At 38.5% G+C, this 23,100-nt stretch overlaps 11 protein-coding genes and 1 non-coding gene across 12 annotated transcripts; 5 read left to right on the top strand and 7 right to left on the bottom strand.

Moving 5' to 3' along the window:
* Positions 1-363: 363 nt before the first annotated feature.
* Positions 364-2,058, bottom strand: COG8 (Golgi transport complex subunit COG8; the record flags this gene model as incomplete). Its single annotated transcript, XM_449264.1, has 1 exon — positions 364-2,058. The coding sequence occupies one exon, from the start codon at positions 2,056-2,058 to the stop codon at positions 364-366; it is 1,695 nt and encodes a 564-aa protein (XP_449264.1).
* A 241-nt stretch (positions 2,059-2,299) lies between these two features.
* tR(UCU)8 lies at positions 2,300-2,371 on the bottom strand. The gene has a single exon. It is a non-coding gene; the product is annotated as a tRNA-Arg (tRNA).
* Positions 2,372-2,934: 563 nt separating this feature from the next.
* Positions 2,935-4,683, top strand: DAK1 (dihydroxyacetone kinase; the record flags this gene model as incomplete). Its single annotated transcript, XM_449263.1, has 1 exon — positions 2,935-4,683. The coding sequence occupies one exon, from the start codon at positions 2,935-2,937 to the stop codon at positions 4,681-4,683; it is 1,749 nt and encodes a 582-aa protein (XP_449263.1).
* A 463-nt stretch (positions 4,684-5,146) lies between these two features.
* On the top strand, positions 5,147-6,778 carry POB3 (FACT complex subunit POB3; the record flags this gene model as incomplete). The annotated part of the gene is made up of 1 exon (XM_449262.1): positions 5,147-6,778. The coding sequence occupies one exon, from the start codon at positions 5,147-5,149 to the stop codon at positions 6,776-6,778; it is 1,632 nt and encodes a 543-aa protein (XP_449262.1).
* Positions 6,779-7,197: 419 nt separating this feature from the next.
* On the top strand, positions 7,198-8,586 carry ITT1 (RBR-type E3 ubiquitin transferase; the record flags this gene model as incomplete). Its single annotated transcript, XM_449261.1, has 1 exon — positions 7,198-8,586. One exon carries the CDS (start codon positions 7,198-7,200, stop codon positions 8,584-8,586), a length of 1,389 nt encoding a protein of 462 aa, XP_449261.1.
* A 227-nt stretch (positions 8,587-8,813) lies between these two features.
* ERV41 (Erv41p) lies at positions 8,814-9,872 on the bottom strand (the record flags this gene model as incomplete). The annotated part of the gene is made up of 1 exon (XM_449260.1): positions 8,814-9,872. One exon carries the CDS (start codon positions 9,870-9,872, stop codon positions 8,814-8,816), a length of 1,059 nt encoding a protein of 352 aa, XP_449260.1.
* A 385-nt stretch (positions 9,873-10,257) lies between these two features.
* SMA2 (Sma2p) lies at positions 10,258-11,358 on the bottom strand (the record flags this gene model as incomplete). Its single annotated transcript, XM_449259.1, has 1 exon — positions 10,258-11,358. The coding sequence occupies one exon, from the start codon at positions 11,356-11,358 to the stop codon at positions 10,258-10,260; it is 1,101 nt and encodes a 366-aa protein (XP_449259.1).
* A 660-nt stretch (positions 11,359-12,018) lies between these two features.
* On the top strand, positions 12,019-15,072 carry ORC1 (origin recognition complex subunit 1; the record flags this gene model as incomplete). The annotated part of the gene is made up of 1 exon (XM_449258.1): positions 12,019-15,072. One exon carries the CDS (start codon positions 12,019-12,021, stop codon positions 15,070-15,072), a length of 3,054 nt encoding a protein of 1,017 aa, XP_449258.1.
* A 270-nt stretch (positions 15,073-15,342) lies between these two features.
* On the bottom strand, positions 15,343-16,107 carry TEM1 (Ras family GTPase TEM1; the record flags this gene model as incomplete). The annotated part of the gene is made up of 1 exon (XM_449257.1): positions 15,343-16,107. One exon carries the CDS (start codon positions 16,105-16,107, stop codon positions 15,343-15,345), a length of 765 nt encoding a protein of 254 aa, XP_449257.1.
* Positions 16,108-16,930: 823 nt separating this feature from the next.
* Positions 16,931-18,250, bottom strand: MFT1 (Mft1p; the record flags this gene model as incomplete). The annotated part of the gene is made up of 1 exon (XM_449256.1): positions 16,931-18,250. One exon carries the CDS (start codon positions 18,248-18,250, stop codon positions 16,931-16,933), a length of 1,320 nt encoding a protein of 439 aa, XP_449256.1.
* A 651-nt stretch (positions 18,251-18,901) lies between these two features.
* On the bottom strand, positions 18,902-21,427 carry PIF1 (DNA helicase PIF1; the record flags this gene model as incomplete). The annotated part of the gene is made up of 1 exon (XM_449255.1): positions 18,902-21,427. The coding sequence occupies one exon, from the start codon at positions 21,425-21,427 to the stop codon at positions 18,902-18,904; it is 2,526 nt and encodes an 841-aa protein (XP_449255.1).
* A 569-nt stretch (positions 21,428-21,996) lies between these two features.
* OGG1 (8-oxoguanine glycosylase OGG1) lies at positions 21,997-23,097 on the top strand (the record flags this gene model as incomplete). Its single annotated transcript, XM_449254.1, has 1 exon — positions 21,997-23,097. The coding sequence occupies one exon, from the start codon at positions 21,997-21,999 to the stop codon at positions 23,095-23,097; it is 1,101 nt and encodes a 366-aa protein (XP_449254.1).
* Positions 23,098-23,100: the final 3 nt, after the last annotated feature.

Raw genomic sequence — 23,100 nt, 5'->3', positions numbered from 1 at the left:
TTCCTTTAGTTTGCAATTAAAGTGCGTATACTCCTATGCAAAAGAGTAACTTCCTTATATAGCTCAGTTCCTCCGTCGTCTATCGGGTACTATAACCAATTGGCAATTTATATAGAGACAACTAATAATATAAAATTGCTTATTATCCCTGTTCCCTTCGTAATTAAATTTCTTCGTTTTCCAATGGGCGAACAATGGAGGAGAGCAAACTGCAGAGAAACAACCGTACAGATGCTAAATATTTATAGGCACCACCCCTTACAATTTTTTAGTATGGCGTAGCTAGTGATGAATATACGGTTCTGTAATACAAATCTAGTGTGATTTACTTTAAATTTTATAAAAGCATGTGTATAATGTAGCTCATGAGTATTTTGAAGCCAGTTCTGATCTTTTTCTAATGGCCCTCTTGATTTGGTCTGCAGAGAATAGTTCTGACTCGCACACTTTGTTCAGGAACAGGTGGTGGAAGTTTCGGTTCAAATCCAGCAGCCTGAATGAGCAATACACTATTTGTAGGCACACTGAGTCACTGATCTTGTTGTGTAGTTTCTCGTCTACCATATCCTGTAAGGTATATTGAATTACATTAGAGATGAACTCTAGCATGGGAACATTAGTTGGAATAGTGTTCTTCTGTTGTGCACTCATACTCATGTTCTCTACAGCTTCTTTACTTTCTTTACCTTCTATACTTTCTTTATCTTCATTACTTTGTTCACTACTATTCTTGTCTTGTTTTCCTTCTTTGCTTTGTTCGCTACTTTCCTTGCTTTGTTCACTACTTTCCTTGCTTTGTTCGCTACTTTCCTTGCTTTGTTCGCTACTTTCTTTGCTCTGTTCGCTGGTCTCTTTACTTTCTTCTTCAGCTTCTGTACTTTGTTCATTACTGTGCTGGCTGTTTTGATTTGTTTTTTCAGTGATCTCTTCTTCAGTTGACTGTTCTGTTTCCACTGCACTGTCTCCTACTTCTTTATCTATGAGGTCATCAAGCAATGGTATTGACAATGGTATCCTTTCACAACTAAAGAGATTTGCAAAAATATTCAATGACATGTACATGTGTTCTCGCAGCACCTCGATTCGCCTCTTAATCATCATCTCTACAACGGAGTCATTAATTTCCGTGTTGGCTATGGTGTATGACGTTACTTCCTTTTGTATGAACTTATACCTCATCGACAGGAAAACTATCAGTAAAGAGTCGCGGCTCTTCTCGTTGAATGGCGGGATCGCAGACAAGTATGTTAGAATTTTCTTCAACGAGTTGATGGTAACATTGGTGGATAGCAAATTCACAAGTCCGATCAGCATTGTCTGCTCAATCTCACTTAGCACAGACTTGCAGATCTCATCTACTATAGATGAGTCAGTAAACTTCGATCTCAGCGAACTGGTATACGTATAAAGCATAACAGCCTCTTGGTAATGGCCAGTGTTGATCGAGGCTCGTGCAAGGAGTGGGAGCTCCATTAGCTCGTTCAGACTGTCCAATTGTTCTAAAACCGGCACCAGATTGGAAGAGTCTGATGAGTTCAACCCATTGGTGTCCTTGTTCTCCATTCTGGCCTTCAATTTGGACAGAGCCTGGTGGAAATTGTCCTTATTTGCCTCCGTACTGTTAGCTGCAGTGGCATCGCTGTCGACCAGTCCGTTCTCGATCAGCACTTCATCAAACGTAGCAATGCCTGTCCCACTGAGTGTGGTGCCAGTGCCACCTCTAGCCGTACCGCTACCGTCCTCCTCACCAGTACCTACTTCCCACAATTGATCCAGAAGGTCTGCCATCGACTTCAGCTTCTCACGGGTATCTCCTCGCAGCAACTTCGTGACGATCTCCTTGTCATTCTCCAGCATCAACTCCCGCAGACGCTTCTCCGCTGCTGATATCTCAGCATCTACCTCAGCTATATCCTCAGTTATACTCCCGTCGAGCGCCTTCGGCGAGAAATACCTCTCATAGTCCCGCGTCTCGCTCTGCAACACCCCACGCAAAACTTCGACACCGTACTCACCATCAAACCCCTCGCCAACTAGGTCAGCCAGTATACCATCCATGACACTATGTCTTTCACTAAAGCTTAGACCAAAAGGGAACAAGAATAAACCTTAAAATGTTAGGCAACAACTGCTATGTATACGCTCTGTAATGAATCCTTTATAACTCTTTTTTTCAAAATCAGCTCATCAGTAGAGCACCACAGCAGGAACCACATAAGGGTAGATCCCAACCGCACAGAAACTGCTGCAGAGAAAAGGATCCATCTGATTGACAAAAAATTAAAAAAAGAAGGAAAAGCACTCACGATGGGGGTCGAACCCATAATCTTCTGATTAGAAGTCAGACGCGTTGCCATTACGCCACGCGAGCTTATTAACTTGTTAAGTTTTCAGCTTTGATAACTTAACTTTCTTCCCTCAGTCCTGTTCAACAATTTTCCTGCAGTGATTGGACATCTGTTATGTATAAACTAGTCTGTATATAGATACTTAGATTATGCGACTACGCCAGTCATATAAGCAGATACGTAATCTCTCGATCTGGTGGGATTGTAGTTCTCATTCTCCTGTTCACCCTTTACAGGGGTCTGGAGGTGTTTCCCACTTCGTTGTAGAACTTATGGGAAGTCTGGGAACAAGTGAGAAGCTATGCACCATGCAACGCTGGGTTGTATAACACCGGGTATTATAGACTTGTTGCCGACTTTCTATCATGTAGGAGATTGCAGTGCTATAGCCGTCTTTTGAACGGTTTTAAGGTCCCCTTTCAAGGATTATGTCATTGTCGGTGTTATAATTCGAAAAGTGATAACTTTCTCGAAGTGATATTTAAATGGGGCATGAGGTTTCAAGTTTGCCATTTTTGATAGTAGTAGAACTTGTCTATCGTGAACACCAACTACTATACACAAATAGCAGAGTAGTAAAGATATAATGAAGTCATTTGAAGTTCAAGAGCCATTGCAAAAGAGCATTGAAGGGTTTGCCCAGAGCAATCCCTCTCTGGCAGTTGTGCCGGAGGACAGAGTGTTCTACAGAGCTGGGGACAAGAGCCAAGTGGCACTGATCTCTGGTGGTGGTGCAGGTCATGAACCCGCTCATGCAGGTTTCATCGGTAAAGGTATGTTGACCGGTGCTGTTGTTGGTGACATATTCGCTTCTCCTTCGACAAGACAGATTCTGCACGGTATCAAACTGATTGCCAAGGACTCTAATGGGATCCTATTGATATTGATGAACTACACCGGTGATGTTCTGCATTTTGGTCTTTCCGCTGAGAGAGCTAGAGCACTGGGCATTGACTGCCGTGTCATCGCTGTTGGTGATGATGTCGCAGTCGGCAGGGAAAAGGGTGGTAAAGTTGGTAGAAGAGGTCTAGCAGGCACCATTCTGGTCGAGAAGTTGACAGGTGCTTTCGTGACTCGTTTTGCTGGCCAACACAATCTTGCAGATGCTTACAAGGTTGCTGACATCTCTCGTAATGCTTTGGTTACAATTGGTTCCTCAATTGACCATTGCAAAGTCCCAGGAAGGAAATTTGAGAGTGAATTGGGTGAAAACTCAATGGAACTGGGTATGGGTATACACAACGAACCTGGTGCTCACGTCTTGACTCCAATTCCAGCCACAGAGGACTTGATTGAGAACCAAATGCTTCCAAAACTGTTAGATCCATCAGACAAGGACAGATACTTTGTTCCATTCGAGAAAGATGATGAGGTTGTGTTATTAGTGAACAATCTGGGAGGTGTCTCCAACTTGATCATGAGTTCCATTGCTGCTATCACCACCGATTTATTGAAGAAGAAGTATGGCATCGTCCCTAAGCAGACAATTACTGGTTGTTTGATGACTTCTTTTAACATGGATGGTTTCAGTATTACCTTGATGAACGTTAGTAAGATCTCCAAGGAGATGAAGGCTGCTTTCCCAGACAAAGAAATTGACGTCATGCAATTACTAAGAGACCCTACCGATGCACCAGGTTGGCCAATTAGCAGCTATGAGCTGCCACCAACTGTGGATCATGAACTATTGAAAGATGAAGAAATCCCTCATGGTGTTGGTCACTACGATTTTGACAGCTTTGCCAAATGGATGAAGGGTGCTGCCGCAAATGTTGAGAAAGAAGAACCAAGAATCACTCAATTGGATACCCTAGTTGGTGATGGTGATTGTGGTTACACTTTGCTCGCTGGTTGCAAGGGTATTACAGATAACTTGGACAAGATCTCAAAGACTCATTTGTCTAGTGCCATGGATAAGATTTCGGAGTATGTCGAAGCATCCATGGGTGGTACCTCTGGTGGATTATACTCTATCTTGATTTCAGGTTTTGTGCACGGCTTGCAAGCTACTTGTAAAGACAGCAGTGAAAAGGTTACCCCCGAGGTATTGGCCAAATCATTCCAAATTGCTCTAGACACCTTATATCATTACACTAATGCTAGACCAGGTGCATCAACAATGATCGACGCTCTAGTGCCATTTATTGATGAGTTTGCAAAGACTCATGATTTCAAGAAGGCCGTTGAAGCAGCAGATAAAGGTGCTCAATCCACCGCAGACATTGTCGCTGAATTCGGAAGAGCTTCATACGTGGAAAACTCTCAAGGTATCCCAGACCCTGGTGCTGTTGGTCTAGTAGCATTTTTGAAGGGTGTTGAAGGCACTATGCAATGAATGATTCCTAATATGAAGTGATGAATATCTCTCCACCCAGTAATGACCAAATGGGGGCTACCCTCGCAATAGCTATATATATAAGTAGATCATTGGTTTCTTTACCTGAAAGAATACTGACATAAAGTATATAATTAAAACTGTTAGTTTTCACTTTATCTTTTATACATTGTGCCACCTGTTAACTTACAAGGTAGGAATACTATCTGACTTACTTATACCACTCGATATATGTATCACTAATAACGTTGAGTGTTTTGCCATTCGCCAAAAAATTTCCAGCAAAACGTGAATTCGCCATAATAGTGGATGAGTACTGAAGCCTAACTGTGCGAGTATATAACGTTTGTAGCGCGCACCCCACTTGAACTTCGGCGGTCAACAAGCTGAATAACGGATCATACGAGTTGAATTGTTGCCGGTAAGATTGACAGCTTGATATACTAGAAATACTATCGTCACGATGAGTACTGATTTCGATAGAATTTTCATGAACCAGAGCAAGTTCGGTGGTAGATTCAGAATTGCTGACTCTGGTCTGGGTTGGAAGGTGTCTACCTCTGGTGGGTCCGCCAGTGCACAAAACAAGGCTCCATTTCTATTGCCGGCCACTGAGCTATCCACAGTCCAGTGGAGTAGGGGTTGCAGAGGTTTCGAGCTGAAGATCAACACCAAGAACCAAGGTGTCATCCAGTTGGAAGGATTTTCTGAGGATGATTTTAATATTATTAAAGGTGATTTCCATCGTAGATTTAGCATCCAAGTTGAGCATAAGGAACATTCCTTGCGTGGTTGGAATTGGGGCCAGACCGATTTGGCTAGGAACGAGATGGTTTTTGCCCTCAATGGTAAGCCTGTCTTTGAGATTCCATATGCGCGTATCAATAATACAAATTTGACTGCCAAGAATGAAGTTGCTGTTGAATTCAATATCCAGGACGATACATATCAGCCAGCTGGTGATGAGATGGTGGAAATGAGATTCTATTTGCCTGGGTCTGTGGTTGTTGATGAAGATCAACCAGCTCCGAAGAAAGAAGGTGAAGAAGAGGGTGAAGAAGCTGCAGAAACAGAGACAAAAAGTCTCGCAGAGGCATTTTATGAGGAACTTAAAAATAAAGCCGATATTGGTGAGATTGCTGGTGATGCCATTGTATCATTCCAAGATGTATTCTTCACAACTCCAAGAGGTCGTTACGATATTGACATCTACGAAAACTCTATAAGACTGAGAGGTAAGACTTATGAGTATAAACTACAGCATAATCAAATTCAAAGAATTGTATCATTACCAAAGGCAGATGACATTAACCATCTTGTCGTCCTTGCTATGGATCCACCACTTCGTCAAGGTCAAACTACATATCCATTCCTTGTTCTTCAATTCCAAAAGGATGAAGAAACAGAAGTACAATTAAATCTATCCGATCAAGAATACGAAGAAAAGTATAAGGATAAGTTGAAGAAGCAATATGATTCTAAGACTCACATCGTTATCAGTCATGTATTGAAGGGTCTAACGGGCCGTAGAGTTGTTGTTCCTGGTGAATACAAATCTAAGTATGAACAATGTGCTGTCTCATGTTCTTACAAGGCAAATGAAGGTTATCTATATCCATTAGATAATGCATTTTTCTTCCTGACGAAGCCAACATTGTACATTCCATTCAATGATGTTAGTAGTGTTGTCATCTCAAGAGCTGGTCAAACATCTACTTCTTCAAGAACATTCGATTTGGAAGTGATACTTCGTTCCAACAGAGGTTCCACCATTTTTGGTAATATCAGTAAAGAAGAACAGCAACTGCTAGAAAACTTCCTAAAGTCCAAGAATTTGAGAGTTAAAAATGAAGAAAAGGATGCACAAGTAAGATTACAAAGCGCTTTGGGTTCCGATAGCGATGATGAGGATGTTAATATGGGTTCCGCTGGAGAAGATGACGAATCTGTAGACGAAGACTTCCATGTCAGTTCAGGTGACGATGATGATGAAGTTGCTGAAGAATTCGACTCAGAAGCTGCAAGTGAAGGTGAAGATGAAGATGAAGATATGGACGGTTCTGATAGGCCAACTAAGAAACCAAAGACTGAGTAAATGTCCTAAGTCTCTGTGAGAGTAATATTCCTCTCAAATATGTATTTTTCCATAGTCTGATAAACATCATGACAATATAACAACTAATTCTAGTTCAAACGTAGCACTACTCTGTCGGAGCTCGACGTTGATTATATAAATCACTTCATAAAATACATTAAAAAATCATTAAAAATTACATTTTTGTAGCTGAAATTTATATTTTGTTGGAATAAGACGTAGTTATGTAACTCTGTCACGGTGGCCACTTATCACCATATCAAGTAATGATCTCAATAACCACATTTGATTTAATTCGAATGGACAACTGGTATCATAAATAGTCATAGAGTAAGCATTTGGTTTAACATATTAAGTAACTTGTAACCCCAACAAGACAAAAAGTCAGTGGCATATTATATACACAATTGTTTAACTGTATGAATGATGGACTGAATTTGACTGATGACCTCCAGGTCTTATGTGATATGTATCCGGAGCTCACACTCAATGAGCATACTGACTTGAATAACGGTAAAACGGCTGAGTTGGTCTCTGGGGCTTTGGACTTCAATATTAACTTCCAAGAGAGTTTGAAAGTTATATTTGAGGACTACCAGCTCACTTTGGAAGGGCTGACATCGAATAAATTGTTATTCACCGTTGACCCACAGGGATATCCCAGTCTAAGAACAGGTGTCACACTGGAAATTAGCTCACAATGGATGACGGAAGATGACATAATGAAGATTATGGATGCACTTGACAAGGAATTTGGAGATATGACTGACCCTACAACTGATAAATTTGATGCCTATACTCCCATTCTAATGCTGGTATTTACATTTCTGCAGGAGGATACTGCATCCATATTGTTCCCTGACAATGTCAAAAATTGCTTATCGAAGGATGAATACTCAATATATGAGTCTATGAAAGAAGATTTCGAAAGGATACAACACAATAGCAACAACTTTGATTGCTGCATATGTATGGAGACCAAAAAAGGGAGGCATATGGTAGAACTCCCATGTAAAAACACCGATAGTAGACACTATCTTTGTAAAGACTGTTTAAAATCATACTACTCGACATTAATTGAAGAGGGCAGTATTGAGAATATTAGATGCCCAGAATGCCCATATAAGCCTATCAATTTAGAAAAATATACGGACTATAAGAAAATGAAGCAATCTCTGTTCATGCCACAGATACCCTTTGAATTTTTCCAGAATATCTTGAGCGATGAATTGTGCCAAAGGTATAAAGATTTGTTTTACACACAAGCAGCCACCAAATTATCATCGCATTGTCCTTTTGCTTGCAAAATATGCCCTAGATGCGATTATTGGTGCATCAAAGAAGATTTAGATGACTCCCTGATTCAATGCTCTAAATGCAGCTTCGCATTTTGTTTTATATGCTCTCACTCATGGCACGGGTATACAAATCCTTGTGGTAAAGCAGAAAAGATTGCTAACGAAATAATTGAGGAGTATATGGAAGACTCTACAACTAGAACCAGGAAGAAAGAACTGGAAACAAAGTATGGTAAAAAACGATTACAATCAGAATGTGAAGAATACCTAGCGGATAAAATGCTTGATCTTGCTATCGAGGAAAAAGGTTCCAATCTTCAACGTTGTCCCAGCTGTAGATTGGTTATAGAGAGAAGTGAAGGTTGTAACAAAATGAGGTGTGCGGTATGCCATACATTATTTTGCTTTATTTGCGGTTCGATACTTGATCCTGATGATCCTTATTCGCATTTCAGAGAGATTATATACCCATGTTATGGTAGATTATTTGAAGGTATGCCGGGAACATAGCAACTAGTTCATTAAGACTGAAGATATGCTATGAAATTATATAAGAAATATAACTATAATGAACATCTATGCATAGAAATCACTTTGATGGTCTCATGAATAATATTTATATATTTATTAAGCGTCAGCTATATATCTATAAGACTTGATAGTTTTTGGACGTATTGTTTTCGTGATATACAGGGTCAGCAAAAACAAAAGTTCTATGCTTTAAGTGATCAGTAGTGCTAAGTAAGAATACCATGACTGTGGGAGTCTGACTGATATCTTAAAGACCATTTAGGGCCTAAAATGTTTACTAATAGCAGATCAATAATTGTAAAGATCCATGATACAACAAACATGAAGAAGGACAATATTGCGACTAATCTAACAATAAATTGTAAAAAGGAAATTCTTACATCAGTAATTTCAATGGACAAAGGCTCAAATCCGTATCTGAAGAATATACCAGGTATTTTTCTCACAGTTGCTGGATCAGCATCGGTCATAGAATATTTGTAGTCATTGACAGAGTATTGAAAAGTTTCGATTTCCACACCCAATTTCTTGTACATGGTTGGTACAGCTGAAATATAATACATGTAGGCGCTCAATGGATGCTCTTTATCAAAACGTGCTGTTTTGTCAAGAGGGTTATCTATATATGGATAAAAATCACCAAATGATAACTCATTTATGGCATGCGCAAAATCGATTTCCTCCTTTGGTGCTCTTTTACCTGGGTAACCATAACCACTGGCTGTAATCTGAAGTTCACCTTTGACTCTATTAACCGGTACAGAACCAAAGATATGACACCCATTAAATTTTGGCAAATATTTCTCAGATTCAGGATCATTCTCGTCATAAAATTGTCTGGTATCTAATTTCTCTCTGAATTCAGCAGGAATGGCTTCACCCAAAATCTCATCAATATCTGGTGTTACAATTGAATTTACACCATTAACTTTGGAATCATATGGAATGAAAAAGGGCATATCTTCCAACTTAAGGTCTTGAATGACCAATTTTCTATCCTGCGTCTGGTCCCGCACATTTATGTGGATGTTTTCACATTTAATATTCACATACAGATCCATGTTAATCTGAGCGGTCTCCCGCACTACTTTATCGACAGTGTATTGCTGATCAATGTAACCACCAAAGAATTTACCAAACTCTGTCCATGCAATAAATAGTAAGAAGATATAGGTTAAAATGGAAGTTACACCACCTTTGGTAGACTTCTTCTTATAAGTCTCATCAGTCTTAGGGAAAGCATCAAACGTTCGCAGGCCGGCCATCTTTGCAATTGTCCAAAAAACAACCTTACTTTATATTCCCACTAAAATATGGATCTTTTTTATTCCACTAACAGTTGAAGTTTCCTCAGACAAGTCCAAATAGTAGAATCTTAAAGCTCATCTAAAAAAATGTATTTATTCCAATAAAACAATCCTTTGCAATGGGCCGCAACTTCTCGTCTGACTATTAGTATTATTCTCTGGGTAGTCTCGATCTGCACAAAATTGCAGTGCGAAGAGGTGCCGAACAAATCCGCGTGTTGAGTGATGATAATAGGCGCACCACCAACTTAGAAGACAAGTAATTCTGATTTTAACATTGAATTGGCTATCATAGGGTCCAAAATTCCCCAGCACAATCTACAACATTCCTCTCATTAATAAACTATACTTTGATGAGTTCCTCTGTGCCAGCTGGTAGGAAGTCTTTTGCCTTTGTATATCTGTTCGCTGCGATAAAAACTAGCGGAAGCATTAGACATTGTACTATGTATCTGAAACAACTTATCACGAAGCCACTGCCCACAGTAGTCTGTAACAGGTCCCAATTATTGCTATGGGTGTCATTGTTCAGTACATGACCTGCAACCTGGGATTGTGTGTCCAGCATTTCAGTTGGTTCTAACAATTTCAATGTTCCTAAGTAGACAATAGTTGCCAAATAAGAGCTGGTTGAACTGACCATCAGAACCGACCCCCATCCTTTCAATAAAAGAGGCATTATGGTGTGGTGTTTCCCAAATATCAGCACAAACCCAAACCCTAGAACAGCAACGACGAATGCAGCGCTTATTGTGATTTCCGCCAAATGCATATAAAACATTATCTTATTCACTACCACCAAAGTGTAAGCCACTGTCACACCCTTTGCGTAGTTTTTGATTCTTGTATTACTGTAAGGCTGGTCATCTGTTGCCAACAACAACTTTGAGAATGCATTGTTCCTATAATTATCATTCCGCAGAAACTTTCTCATAGAGGAGAGACCTAAATGGTAAGTAAATACCAAAGAGTCTCCCAATATCCGAGTGTTGTTTTCGTACCGTTGAGTCAGCCTACCCAGTTGTAAACCGACATCCCTTACGAGAATACCAAGTACATCCATTCCACAATCTCCATTAGCTACACAGTATTTAGTCTTACCCGAGGTTTTCTTACAGAACCCAAAATAGTTGATCTTGAATAGATTGTCTGTATCAAAAGTATCCACAAGGTTTTCCTCATTGTATATGTGCGGGTCAGCCAGATACTTGGACCAGCCCATGTCAATGGCCAGATATGAGATCAACCGCAGGAACTGCCTCACACTCGATACAAAGTCCTTGGTTGTTCTAGACCCTGTGACTATATTTACATTAAATTGCGGTGTACACAGCGGCAGACCAGTGGAGATCGAGCAAGAAAAATCTGGTAAATACAGCAACAGTTGTGTTATTGCCATGAAAAAGAGCAGCACCCATAAAATAAACCGTTTCACAATGAGCATGTTAATCGATCTTGCCCCATTTATGATAAATGCAATGAAAGATCAGATACACAGTAATTCATGCCATGAAAATGAATAGGAAAACCCAAGGAAATATGAAATTGAAGTACAAAAATTTTGGGAATAATTAGCTCTACTGGAACAACTACCTTACGCGGTTCATTCAAACTTCTATCTTTTGTACACAAAAGTGTCTCATTTTTACCAGTTCAGAAATCTAAAAAAAAATGGAAAGTGAGATAAATCTCGTGGAGCACATCTGCTGCATAGGAATTTCACATTGAATTGGTAGTTAAATAAACAATAAATGACTCAGTTATGGGCCAATTCATGAAGACTGCCACGGAAGGTAGTTCCTAGTGTTTTATATTTTGCTAGACGCTCATCGGTTTTTCCTGATTTTTTCACTTTTCTCGGAAAACGCACTTGAAACCCGAAAATGTCAAATTTCAGATCAAAACTGATTGTATAACACTGAACTGTACTAGTTTTATACTGCCTTTGATTGTGGGTATAGGTTTTGCAATACCAGCGATAACTTGAGATTTGGATTAGTAAAAACAAGCTTTTGATTTGAGTGCCTTGGAATAGTGTCTTTTTTTGTGTGATCAGTCGAGGTAGACGCAATTGGAATAGGTGTAGTAAACATTAAAAATACAGATGGCTAGGAACCAGAAAGAGCTGAACGGGTGGCAGATACTAGTTCTGGATGAAAAAGATGAGTTGATTGACTATTTTGAGCAGAAGAGACCGAGACGTCGCAGAGGCGCTGTTGAGAGACTTGGAAAAGACCAGATATTTCTGAAGCAAGGCGACGAAGGTATGCTTCTATCTGTTGGTGATACGATTGTGGTTAAGGAAGACATCAAGAGCAATGGTATTTATCTTATACAAGATCTTCGATTGAATACGCCAGGAAACCTTATAGAGATATGGGCATTTGTGCTGCTTGGCCGTGATGAGATAGACGCTAGGTCTTATTTACAAGAGATACTCCCAGAATTTGTCAAGGATAATGGTGACGAAGATAGTATAACAGAAAAATATAAGAACTTAGTTCATGACAAGGAGTTATTCTTCACTGCGACACTTATTGAAATCAAATTAGAGCAGATCATCGATAAAGCGAAAGTATTAAATCAGACGGAATGGAATTTATTGTCTACAACAGACAAGGGTTACGAGACTACTTATTTCTTGCGCTATGCATGCGAACCTTCGTCTTCCAATTTTGTAGCTATAGATATTGACAAAGAGTCTAAGAATATTCACGAGTGGATGCCAAAGAAAAGCTTAGAATACTACAAGCGGCTTACCGAACCATTAGAAGTAAGAAACAAAAAGAGCCCTCAAAAGAGAGAAGTAGTTAATCTATCGGAAAGTAATGGTATTGACACCGTTGAAGAAAAATCGATAAAAATGTCTGGTAATGTTGTTGATAACTCTGACAATAAGCCACAGAGTCCCATAAAAAGAAGGCCCGGAAGACCCAGGAAAAATGAGGTCAATCAGAAACAACCAGAAAAAATTGTAGAGACGTCTACTGCCAATGTGCAAAATCATGACACCAAGGTGGACAATATTGATATAGTGTCATCTACCATACCTCAGAAGAGGAAAAGAGGGAGGCCGAAGAAATCGACAACTTTGATTATTAATTCAAATGTGGTAGAAAGTACAGCTCCAACCAAGAGGTCAACGAGAACAAAAAAAGCGCGCAAAATATACACGGAGGATAGTTTTGATGAAGATCCATTGGACAGCGACGATAACTCAGGGACTGATTATTTTACAGATGCAGATGATGGCGAGTATAAAGAAGAAGAGAAGATATCTGAAAAAATAGAGCAAGATGAAGAGGAGTTGGAAGTTGAAGAAGACGAAGCTCAAATCTCTGATGAAGCCGAGCTTTTGGAAGATGACTATCTTTCTGATAATGACACAGCTAAGATAGCTCTTAATAAATTAAAAAAGACCGAAAATAGACCATCTAAGATGGTGCAAAAGTCATACCAGCTTGAAGATTCTTCCAGAAGAAAGGCTCAGAGCAAAGGCTATTCAAGTCAACCATATACCACTGGCTCAATTAGGAAATTTACAAAAAAAAATGTTGTCAGAGCCAAGAAAGGGTATACTCCTTTTTCCAAACGTTATAAGTCTATTGATGATATTCCAGATTTAATGAAAATGGCTGACTTTAACCAAGAATCAACATTGAACTACTTTGCTAAACTTGGAAATCGCCTAAGTACAGGAAACGATAGTCTTGAGGTAGAAACCATATTTTCAAAAATCAAAAAGCAATTAACATCGTCACAAAATAAGGACGCAATTGTGAAATCTGGTAATATATCAGATCATCTTCCAGCCAGAGAAAATGAGTTTGCTTCAATATATTTGAGTGTTTACAGTGCCATAGAGTCAGGGTCAGCTACAACTGTGTATATTGCTGGTACACCAGGTGTCGGTAAAACACTGACAGTAAGAGAAGTCATTAGCGACCTACAAGCTGCCTCATTACAGGGTGAACTGCCGAAATTTCAATACGTTGAAATTAACGGGTTAAAGATGGTGAAACCGACTGATAGTTACGAATTTTTTTGGAATAAAATATCGGGAGAGGAATTGACCTGGGCTGCTGCGATGGAGTCATTAGAATTTTATTTCAACAAAGTCCCAAAAAACAAGAAAAGGCCAATCGTAGTCTTATTAGATGAGCTTGATGCATTGGTGACTAAATCACAGGACGTTATGTACAACTTTTTTAATTGGTCCACTTACGAAAATGCAAAATTAGTTGTCATCAGTGTTGCGAACACTATGGATCTACCTGAAAAGCAACTTGGTAACAAAGTTTCATCCAGAATAGGTTTTACAAGAATCATGTTCACTGGTTACTCTCATGAGGAACTTAAGACGATCATAAAATTCCGTCTTCGCGGTTTGAACAACTCGTCCTTTTATGTGGATCCCAAAACTGGTAATGCTAAACTGGCCGAGGCTACAAGTAACGAAAATGTTCCGGAGGGTATGTTGAAGGTCAGACTAAAGATGACAGACGATGCTATCGAAATTGCCTCCAGGAAAGTTGCAAGTGTCAGTGGTGATGCAAGAAGAGCACTAAAAGTTTGTAAAAGGGCCGCCGAAATTGCTGAAAAACATTATATGGCTAAGCATGGCTATAATTACGATGGTAAAGCAATTATTGAAGACGAAGAGGTCAGAGAAGAACTCGAAGCTGGGAATATTCCTCAAATCGAGGAAGATAATGATGGTGAAGTTCAAATAGTTAATATTAATCACATTATGAAAGCTTTGAATGAGACTATTAATTCCCATGCCATCACTTACGTAAGTCGGCTTGCTTTTGCAGCGAAGCTTTTCATTTATGCAATATTAAATTTGATGAAGAAAACTAATACACTGGACCAAACTCTGGGCAATGTCATTGATGAGGTAAAATTATTAATGGATAAAAATAGCGGTAACAAGAACTTGCATGACATTCAAAAAGCTCTATATTCTAGTGATCATGATGGTAACATGGAACTGAGAATCCGTGCATGGGACTTCAACATAAACCAGCTCATTGAAGCAGGTATCTTATCAAGACAATCAATGAGAAATGAGAGAACTACAACTGTAAGAGTAAATTTAGCGGTGGAAGAGCTTCGTGAAGCAATCGAAAAGGACGATGTGATCAAAGCGTTGTAACTGATATGAAAAAAATATCGTGACTATATGGATAATTACGTAAATATTTATTTTATCTGAATATGGTTATTTTAAATTGAGATTGCCATTACCCTCTACACTGCCATTGATATATTTATAAAACCTTTTTATTTTATCGTAGATCAAGTATTGGATAATTAAGCACTTTCTTGAATAAGGCCTCCTGTAGTTTGTAATGAATTCGAAATAAGGGATATGCAGATGTTTTTGTGATTGTTCGCCCAGTTTAGTACATTTAGTTCAATCCAATTATTCAGATGTGTGACCGTAATTATGGGGCTGTGAGACTAGCTCTTTATTTTCATTATCTACAGGACTTCGCCTTCTGGGCTTACTACTATTCTTTGATTTGTTCTTTTTTGATCCCAATTCCTTATATATCAATAGTGGATCCCCAATTTCATTGATCTCTGGAATTGTCAGTGTTAAATCAAATATTTTCGCCAATGCAACTTTGAATATCTTCTGAATATTTATGGATTTGGCAGTAGAACAGAATATGAGTGGTGCATCCATAACTTGTGCATATTTCATACTTGTTTTAGAGACTTTTTCTTGGTATTCCTCCTCAAGGTCAATAAATAAATCATACTTCGTACCCACCAAGATTGGGATTGCAGAGTCGTTCAACCCTAAGGCTTGTCTGTACCATTCCTTTATAGAGTTCAATGTTTCCGGTCGTGTTAGATCAAATAATAATATTATAACTGAGGAGCCTAAGGTGGCAATTGGTAACATGTTGATAAATTCACGTTGACCACCAAGATCCATAAGTGAAAACACAATATCAGTAGATCGTATACTTACTTTCCTTTTCAGAAAGTTGACACCGAGTGTCTGTGTATACTCCTCATCAAAAATATTCTGAACGTACTTGACCATCAGGGAGGTCTTCCCAACTTGCGCATCACCTATCAAACCCACTTGTATGTCCACTTGATTCCTCACACTTGGCAGGCTATTACGTTCTTCACCAACCCTCTCAGAAGCTGCTCTCATTTCACTCGCACTCATTTAGGCACACCGAATATGTTTTGAATAGCTTTAAATAATTCCCTTCACTATTTCAATTGCAATTCTTGTACTTGTCTCGGACTCTATCCAGATTAATAGTTCTCTTATTCGTTAGAATAACTTGCTATCGACATAAATCGTGTTTTGATTAAACTTGTTCATTGCGATGATGCAAAAACGTCCTAAATCGCTATTCAGTGGAAAAACAGACAAAATGTCAAAAACATAAAAATCACAACAAGCTGAAGTATATTCAAAAAAATAACTAATTATATAAAAAACTAAACAATGAAATTTTATTTATAAGTAATACTCAGTTAAAAGTTAATTTATTTAATGTACAATGCATATTATAACAACGAGTTAGAAAAGATAGAAGAGAAAAAAATAAACTAAGAAAAGCTATGATGGATATTATTATCCGTTGTCATTAAAAGTTCTCTTAATTAAAAATCAACTTTAATATGAGCACTGCCAGATAACACATGTCGGTATCCAAAATGAATCATTTCTTTTTCTAGAAAATAAACCTTAAAAAGTTCAAAGGAAAGCATAAAAAGCTCACTAGCTTCCATAAAATAAAAACAACCGATAATTATTAGTAAAACTGAAAGAAAAATAAGAATATTGTAAACGTTTGATCATCATTGAAAAGCTTAGAGGATTTCAAATAGTTTTATATTAACTCAAACGTGCCCAGTGTTGCTATGCTCATTACAGGGTAAACAGTATTTTGTCGTGAAACAGCCATATCGTATTTGACACTGATGGTAGTGAATTTAGACGAGGTATAAATTAATACAAGATATACCCAATTCTTCCTCTAATTATCTTGTTTCTGCTCTTTTTCATCAGCATCAGGTTGTGGAAAACCTTCTTCGAGCAAATCATCTGATTTCTCATTACTTTCATTACTATTATCCACTCTCTCAGGAGTCCTCGATTTTGAGAAATTATCATCATTTTCATCGGCATCCTCTTCCTCTTCAACAATATCTTGCTTTTCTTCATTGTCAATTTCTTCATCGTAAGAACTTTCCGAAGTGGATGAAGAGTCTTCTTCGTCTTCTTCATCATCGTCCCCATCTGCTAGTAGTGCTTCCTCACCTTCACCACCAACTTCTTCAGCCCTTCCGACAGTTTGCCTCTTAAATCTGCCTGAATTGGTATCTTCATCTTCTGATTCGGCCTCATCTTCGTCATTTGCAGGTTGGGATTTTGAATCATTACTTGGATATCGAGTACCTTCTCTGTCTTTCAGTTCATCCTTTAATAAAGAGGATATCTTACTAAATAATTCGGCATCATTCATCCATTTTTCTTTATAAGATTCGACCTCTTCCTTTAATCTAGAAATATCAGACTTTAACATTGATTGAATGTGTTTCAGTTCAGCTGGGCCCTTAGAGAAGTCATCAAATGCAGTTAAAGTCTGCTCCCTATCTATGTCCGTAATACTATCGTTACGGGAAGAATCGTCGGTGTTACCCTTATCAGTAGAGCTTGTTGAAGTCGTTTCTGGGAGAGCTTCACCATTATGATCATTATTTGATCCAGTATTGCGAGGATGTTTCTTGAAATTTCCAGTTTTGCTAGCTTTACCAAATCTGTCCTGCAAGTACCGTCTGTTTATTAATTTTTCAGTAAGATCTTTCCCTAACTCATTTTCCCAATCGAGCCTGGAAACAGCCAAATTGCTCTTCCCTTCTGAGAGTGATTCCAAATCTTGATTAATGTTTTTTACTGAATCGTACATTTCAGAAACACGCTTTATCCTATCACGTAAATTCTCTTGAAATAATTTCAACCTCTCTAATTCATCTGATGAATTGTCTTCATTGTCTTGTAAAGCTTTGAAAACTTTTTCGTTATATTTCTGCCAATTCTCATAGCCTATTTTCTTAACATCGATATTGGCCTGGGCATCTATAAATCGAAGTTCGGCTGTCTGTTTCAATTTCTCTATATTAGCCTTCGTAAATGTGTCTACTTGACCTTCCTCATCCACATTACCGCCAAGAAGATCATCACTCATCGACACCGCTTTTCCTAGCACATCTAGGTACCTATTGAAGGACAAGTCAACATCACCATAGTTTACTTTGTCCTTAACCTCCTTCACTTCTTCATTATTCAATGTCATGTTTCTGTTACCAGCCTAATACAATAAAACTTAGATACCAACAGTTTAACAGCCTGAAATATCAGCTAGCATACACAAATCAATAAGCAAATGCTATGAACCCCACAGCAAGTCACAATCAAATCAAGTTAGTCTTGAAATCCTAGATAAAATGGATCAAAACTTTAATAAGCAACCGAGCCACAGCTCCAATAAAAACCAGTAGAAATGGGTCCAAAAAGCCCGGATTCAGTCCCTTCTTTCGACGGTCCTAAAATATACTCAAATCACAGCTAAGTTATTAATATACCTCGGCGCCAATTTTGAAGAGCATACAAACAAAACTGGATCCAAAAGTGTCGATAATTGCTATAACTTAAACAGATACCTTCGATCCCTGCTCCCATGAAAAATTTATCGTGCCCAAAACCGTAACGTTATTCGTATAAGGCTACCTCAATACGGTTGGGCTCATCGCATTGTTTCCCAGTCAAAATTAGTTGACACTGAGCTGGAATAATATAAATGATTGTTTAGTGATCACAACAACCATAGTTTTTCATCAACCTATGTCTTATAGTTTAATATGTCAATATCTTTTGGAAGTGAAAAAATGACTACTTATGCACTACAGTAAGGCTATATTTCTATAAAATGGAAAAAAAGTTGGATCTAGATTGATTCTGTTTCCACTTTCCTAGACCTCCTTCTTAGCATCTCAGTTATACCGCTAGATGGAGCGGTTTGAGAGCGATCGAGTCGTGCAGCTGGTCGTGGTGCATATGCCTTTTTCTTATCGAGGGATCCACCGTTGCGCCTCTTCAGGTCTTCGATGGCTTGATCTGCTGTGACCAAAGTCATATAGAAATCAACAACTGTATCATGTGCCTTGATTCTACTCCTATCAAAGTTTAACACTTGCAAACCTTCTCTTGAAACTGCCCTTGAAAGTGCAACGTAGGCCTGACCTTTTTCAAATACTCTTTGCAAATCAACTTTAACTTTGGGTAAAGTTTGACCCTGTGACTTATGAATCGAAAGAGACCAAGCAAGCATCAGTGGCAACTGCACTCGCGACACTAAAGGTTTCTCATTCTCATCCTCGATGGCCCAGTCCTCAGGCTCTACTAGTACTGTTCGAGTAGACATATCAGCAGTCTTGAATGTTACCAATGGTAGTCTCTTTCTAGAGTCTGCATTCTTGTAAAGATCCTTGATGATTCTCTTCTTTCTCTCAATATCGTTTCTAGCGTCGTCACTAACATTTGTGGCTTGGGTCATGAAATCAAATATAGAATCATCGAGATCATCCTGTGGAACAACATTGGGATTTCCTTCATAGAACCTTTCGCGTTTCTTATTCACCCTCATTTTCTCATCTTCATCATCACCTGCATATCTCTCTCTTAATTCCTCTGGTTTATCCTTCATCTCCTCCATGACATCAGGTGTAACAGATGAGTCTGCCAAAATAGTGCTATAGAATAAATATGTTTCAGGATCCATAAAGGCAATAACTTTCCCCAGAGAACCATTGACCAGCTGTGCATCTATATTCTTGATCATCATAACTTGTGCACCAATCTTTAATTGCAATTGCTTTGGAGCTAAGAAATTCTGCAGCAATCGATCCTTCATTTCTTGATCCTCCAGAGTACCTCCATCGATGGCATTATAACAGAATGCCTGCCCTGGCAGCTTGTTTAACCTTGATCTATTTGCCCGGTCAACTTCAGCTCTAGTACTATATAGTTCTGCTGGAATGATATCATCATTAGGTAAAGGTCTGTTCAACTTTTTAAACTCCATTTCTGTCTCCATGTCAATTTTACCCAATCTCATTTGGTTCAGCATATCAATAAATTTAGTATCACCTTGTTGTCTGAAAACCTTTTCCAGCATAATTGTCACATGAATTGCCTTTTGCCAAGCTAATGATTGAAAAGCAAATTTCATTGGAGTACTCAGATCTTTTGAAACTGGAGGTAGTTGAAAGAAATCACCACATAAAACAATCTGAATTCCACCGAAAGGATCACTATTTTTGCGAATTTTCTGAGCAATAAAATCCAACTTATCAAAAAGTTCACCGTCGAGCATCGAAATCTCATCAATAACAAGTACACTTATCTCAGACCATCTCTTAACATTCTTTTTTGATCTTCGTACTTTTCTATATAACTTCGTAACATCGCCGTTACCTAGACCAATACCCGCAAATGAGTGTACCGTTATACCTCCAATATTACATGCTGCTAACCCGGTCGAAGCAGTAACTGCCACCCTTTCAGGCCCATACTTCTTTTTAAGAACTTTAATCATCTCTCTTAACAATACAGATTTACCTGTGCCCGCACTACCTGTATAGAATATGTTATGACCCTTTTCGGCCAAATCGATGACAGCCTCTTGTTCTTTGCTTAATATAATGGGAATTTTTACTTTCCTAGTATCAGGCGCAGCAATTCTACTTTGCTTCTTATTCACATCTGTGAATACAGTCCTCTGAGTTAAAAATCTAAATTTCTCTCCCAATTGTGCTTTTGCAAATTGTATTTCTTCTGTGCTTAATTCAGATATGTCTTTCTTTAAAACTTCATTAATTTGCAGACTGCTATCGGAGTTGGTCAAATCATTAAGCTCCTTATTTACTTGCTTCGGCGATAGAATCTCAATGTGCTTCTCTATGACTTTTTCATCAACATTGGAGATATCTAGTGAGCTTGGATTCATTGACTGTGGCTTTGCTCTTTGCGTACTTTCTGCCATTAAGGAAATATTTTCAAGAACATTAAGCTCTGGTTTTGGTACTATTTCCTTCAAAGGAACTAACATAGGCGGTTTTGTCTCTCTTGGTAAAACATGTGTGTTTTGTAAAATTTGATTCTTTTCCAATGGTTTTTTATCTTGAAGTAATTCGATTATGGAGCTATCATCAATCTCGGAAAGTCCGCTTATACTGCGCCCACAATCAGGTGGTGCCTTCAATTGTGCTTTTGGCGTTCGAAGAATAGGTCTCGGTATTTCCACATTATTTGCACCAGCTATTGGTCGTGCCTGACAATTACGCTTATGCTGAGGACTGTCCATGCTTAGGTCATCCCAATCACTAGAATCTGATAGAAGCGCACTCAACTCATCATAGTTAATTTCGTAATCATCTTGTCTCAAAATCGAACTATTTCTCTTATTACTCATCGTCCCTATCCTTTTGCTATATTGCCTTATTGATGAATGATATAACACACTAAAAAATTGTCTCGAACAGGTATGAATCATGTAAACATAGGTGAATAAAACAAAGCACCACTTATCTTTGACAAAATGTTACAAATCTCAAACAACAGAATATAGTTCTCACAACAACAGAGGCAATCAAATCTGCTCTAAGTAAATGACGTGTGTGATCAGCAAAACAAATTGAATCCAGACAACAAAACCCAAGCTAGAACTTAACTGTCGTTTGAGAATGGGCCAAATACTCAACAATTATCTACTAGGATGATCACTTGCAACCTATTGCTATATTTTAGTAGACTAGCATAGCTCATTGACGCGAAATTATGCGATGAGATCAACTTTTTGGTCGATATTAACTTGCCAAAAATTGAAAAAAAAGTCAAAAAAATTGAAAAATTCCGCGATGAGCTTGGATTAGTAGGCTAGTCACAGATCAAATTAGTCTTAATTAGAAGAACAACGAGACTAAGACAACTAAAACGTTACACAAGGGTATAAGAGCAGAAACAAACGAAACCTACAACTATATGAGCATCAACGGATTATTGAATGTATCGGCTGGGGAGTTGTGTTTGAAGAACGTTCTCCAGACTGGCCAGTCTTTTCGGTGGCTCCTTGATGAGGCTACTGGCATTTATTCTACTACTTTGAAAATAAGTGATACATTGGGATACTCAATAATAACGTTACGTCAAGATGTTGACTTTGGGCAGGTATTTTATGAAGTGCTGAATGCGAAAGTTGATACAGAAACAATAGAGAACCATCTTAAGAATTACTTTCGATTGGATGTAGACTTGCAAAATTTACACAAGAATCATTGGCTAGCTAATGATGAGAAATTCAAGATGCTGGATCACAAAGGCATAAGAATATTAGGGCAAGAGCCGTGGGAGACCCTAGTCTCTTTTATATGCTCAACCAATAATAATATTGGTAGGATAAGCAAGATGTGCCACGCTCTTTCAGAGAACTTTGGTGAATATATTGACGAATATAAAGGAACAAAATACTATACTTTCCCTTCTAGTGAGGATATAGCCACTAAAGCCACTGAAATACAATTGCGTGGGCTTGGTTTTGGATATAGAGCTAAGTACATCATCGAGACGGCCAAGAAGTTTGTTGAAGACAAAAAGAAGTATGGATTATCTGATGATGCCCAGTTTCTAAATGAAGTTGTTGCAAAGAAGGGCTATCTAGAAGCCAGAGAGTTTTTAATGGGCTATTGTGGTGTCGGCCCGAAAGTAGCTGATTGTGTTTGCTTAATGGGCCTACACATGGATGAAGTTGTACCTGTAGATGTACATGTTGGTCGCATTGCAAAAAGAGACTATAATATTCAAGCACCTAAGAAGTTTTTGCAAGAATTACGTGGACAGTTTGACCACCTTCCCATAACCAAAAAGAAAATAAACCCTGAACTTGATTATATTAGATTAAAATTTACTGAAATTTGGGGTGAATACGCAGGCTGGGCACAGGGATTACTATTCTTCCGAGAAACAGACAAATCCGATGCTTCTGCCGCAAAGAAAAGGAAAACTACATCTAGTCCAGCGGCTTCCAAAAAACCCAAACTCGATACCAATGAGCTTGTATCAGCAATTTCTGTTAAAGCAGAATAAGAA

Source organism: Nakaseomyces glabratus, chromosome L (assembly GCF_010111755.1).
Source record: "Nakaseomyces glabratus chromosome L, complete sequence".
Taxonomy (NCBI): Eukaryota; Fungi; Ascomycota; class Saccharomycetes; order Saccharomycetales; family Saccharomycetaceae; genus Nakaseomyces; species Nakaseomyces glabratus.
The sequence above is the reverse complement of the archived record's forward strand: the minus strand, read 5'-3'. Positions and strand labels throughout refer to the sequence as shown.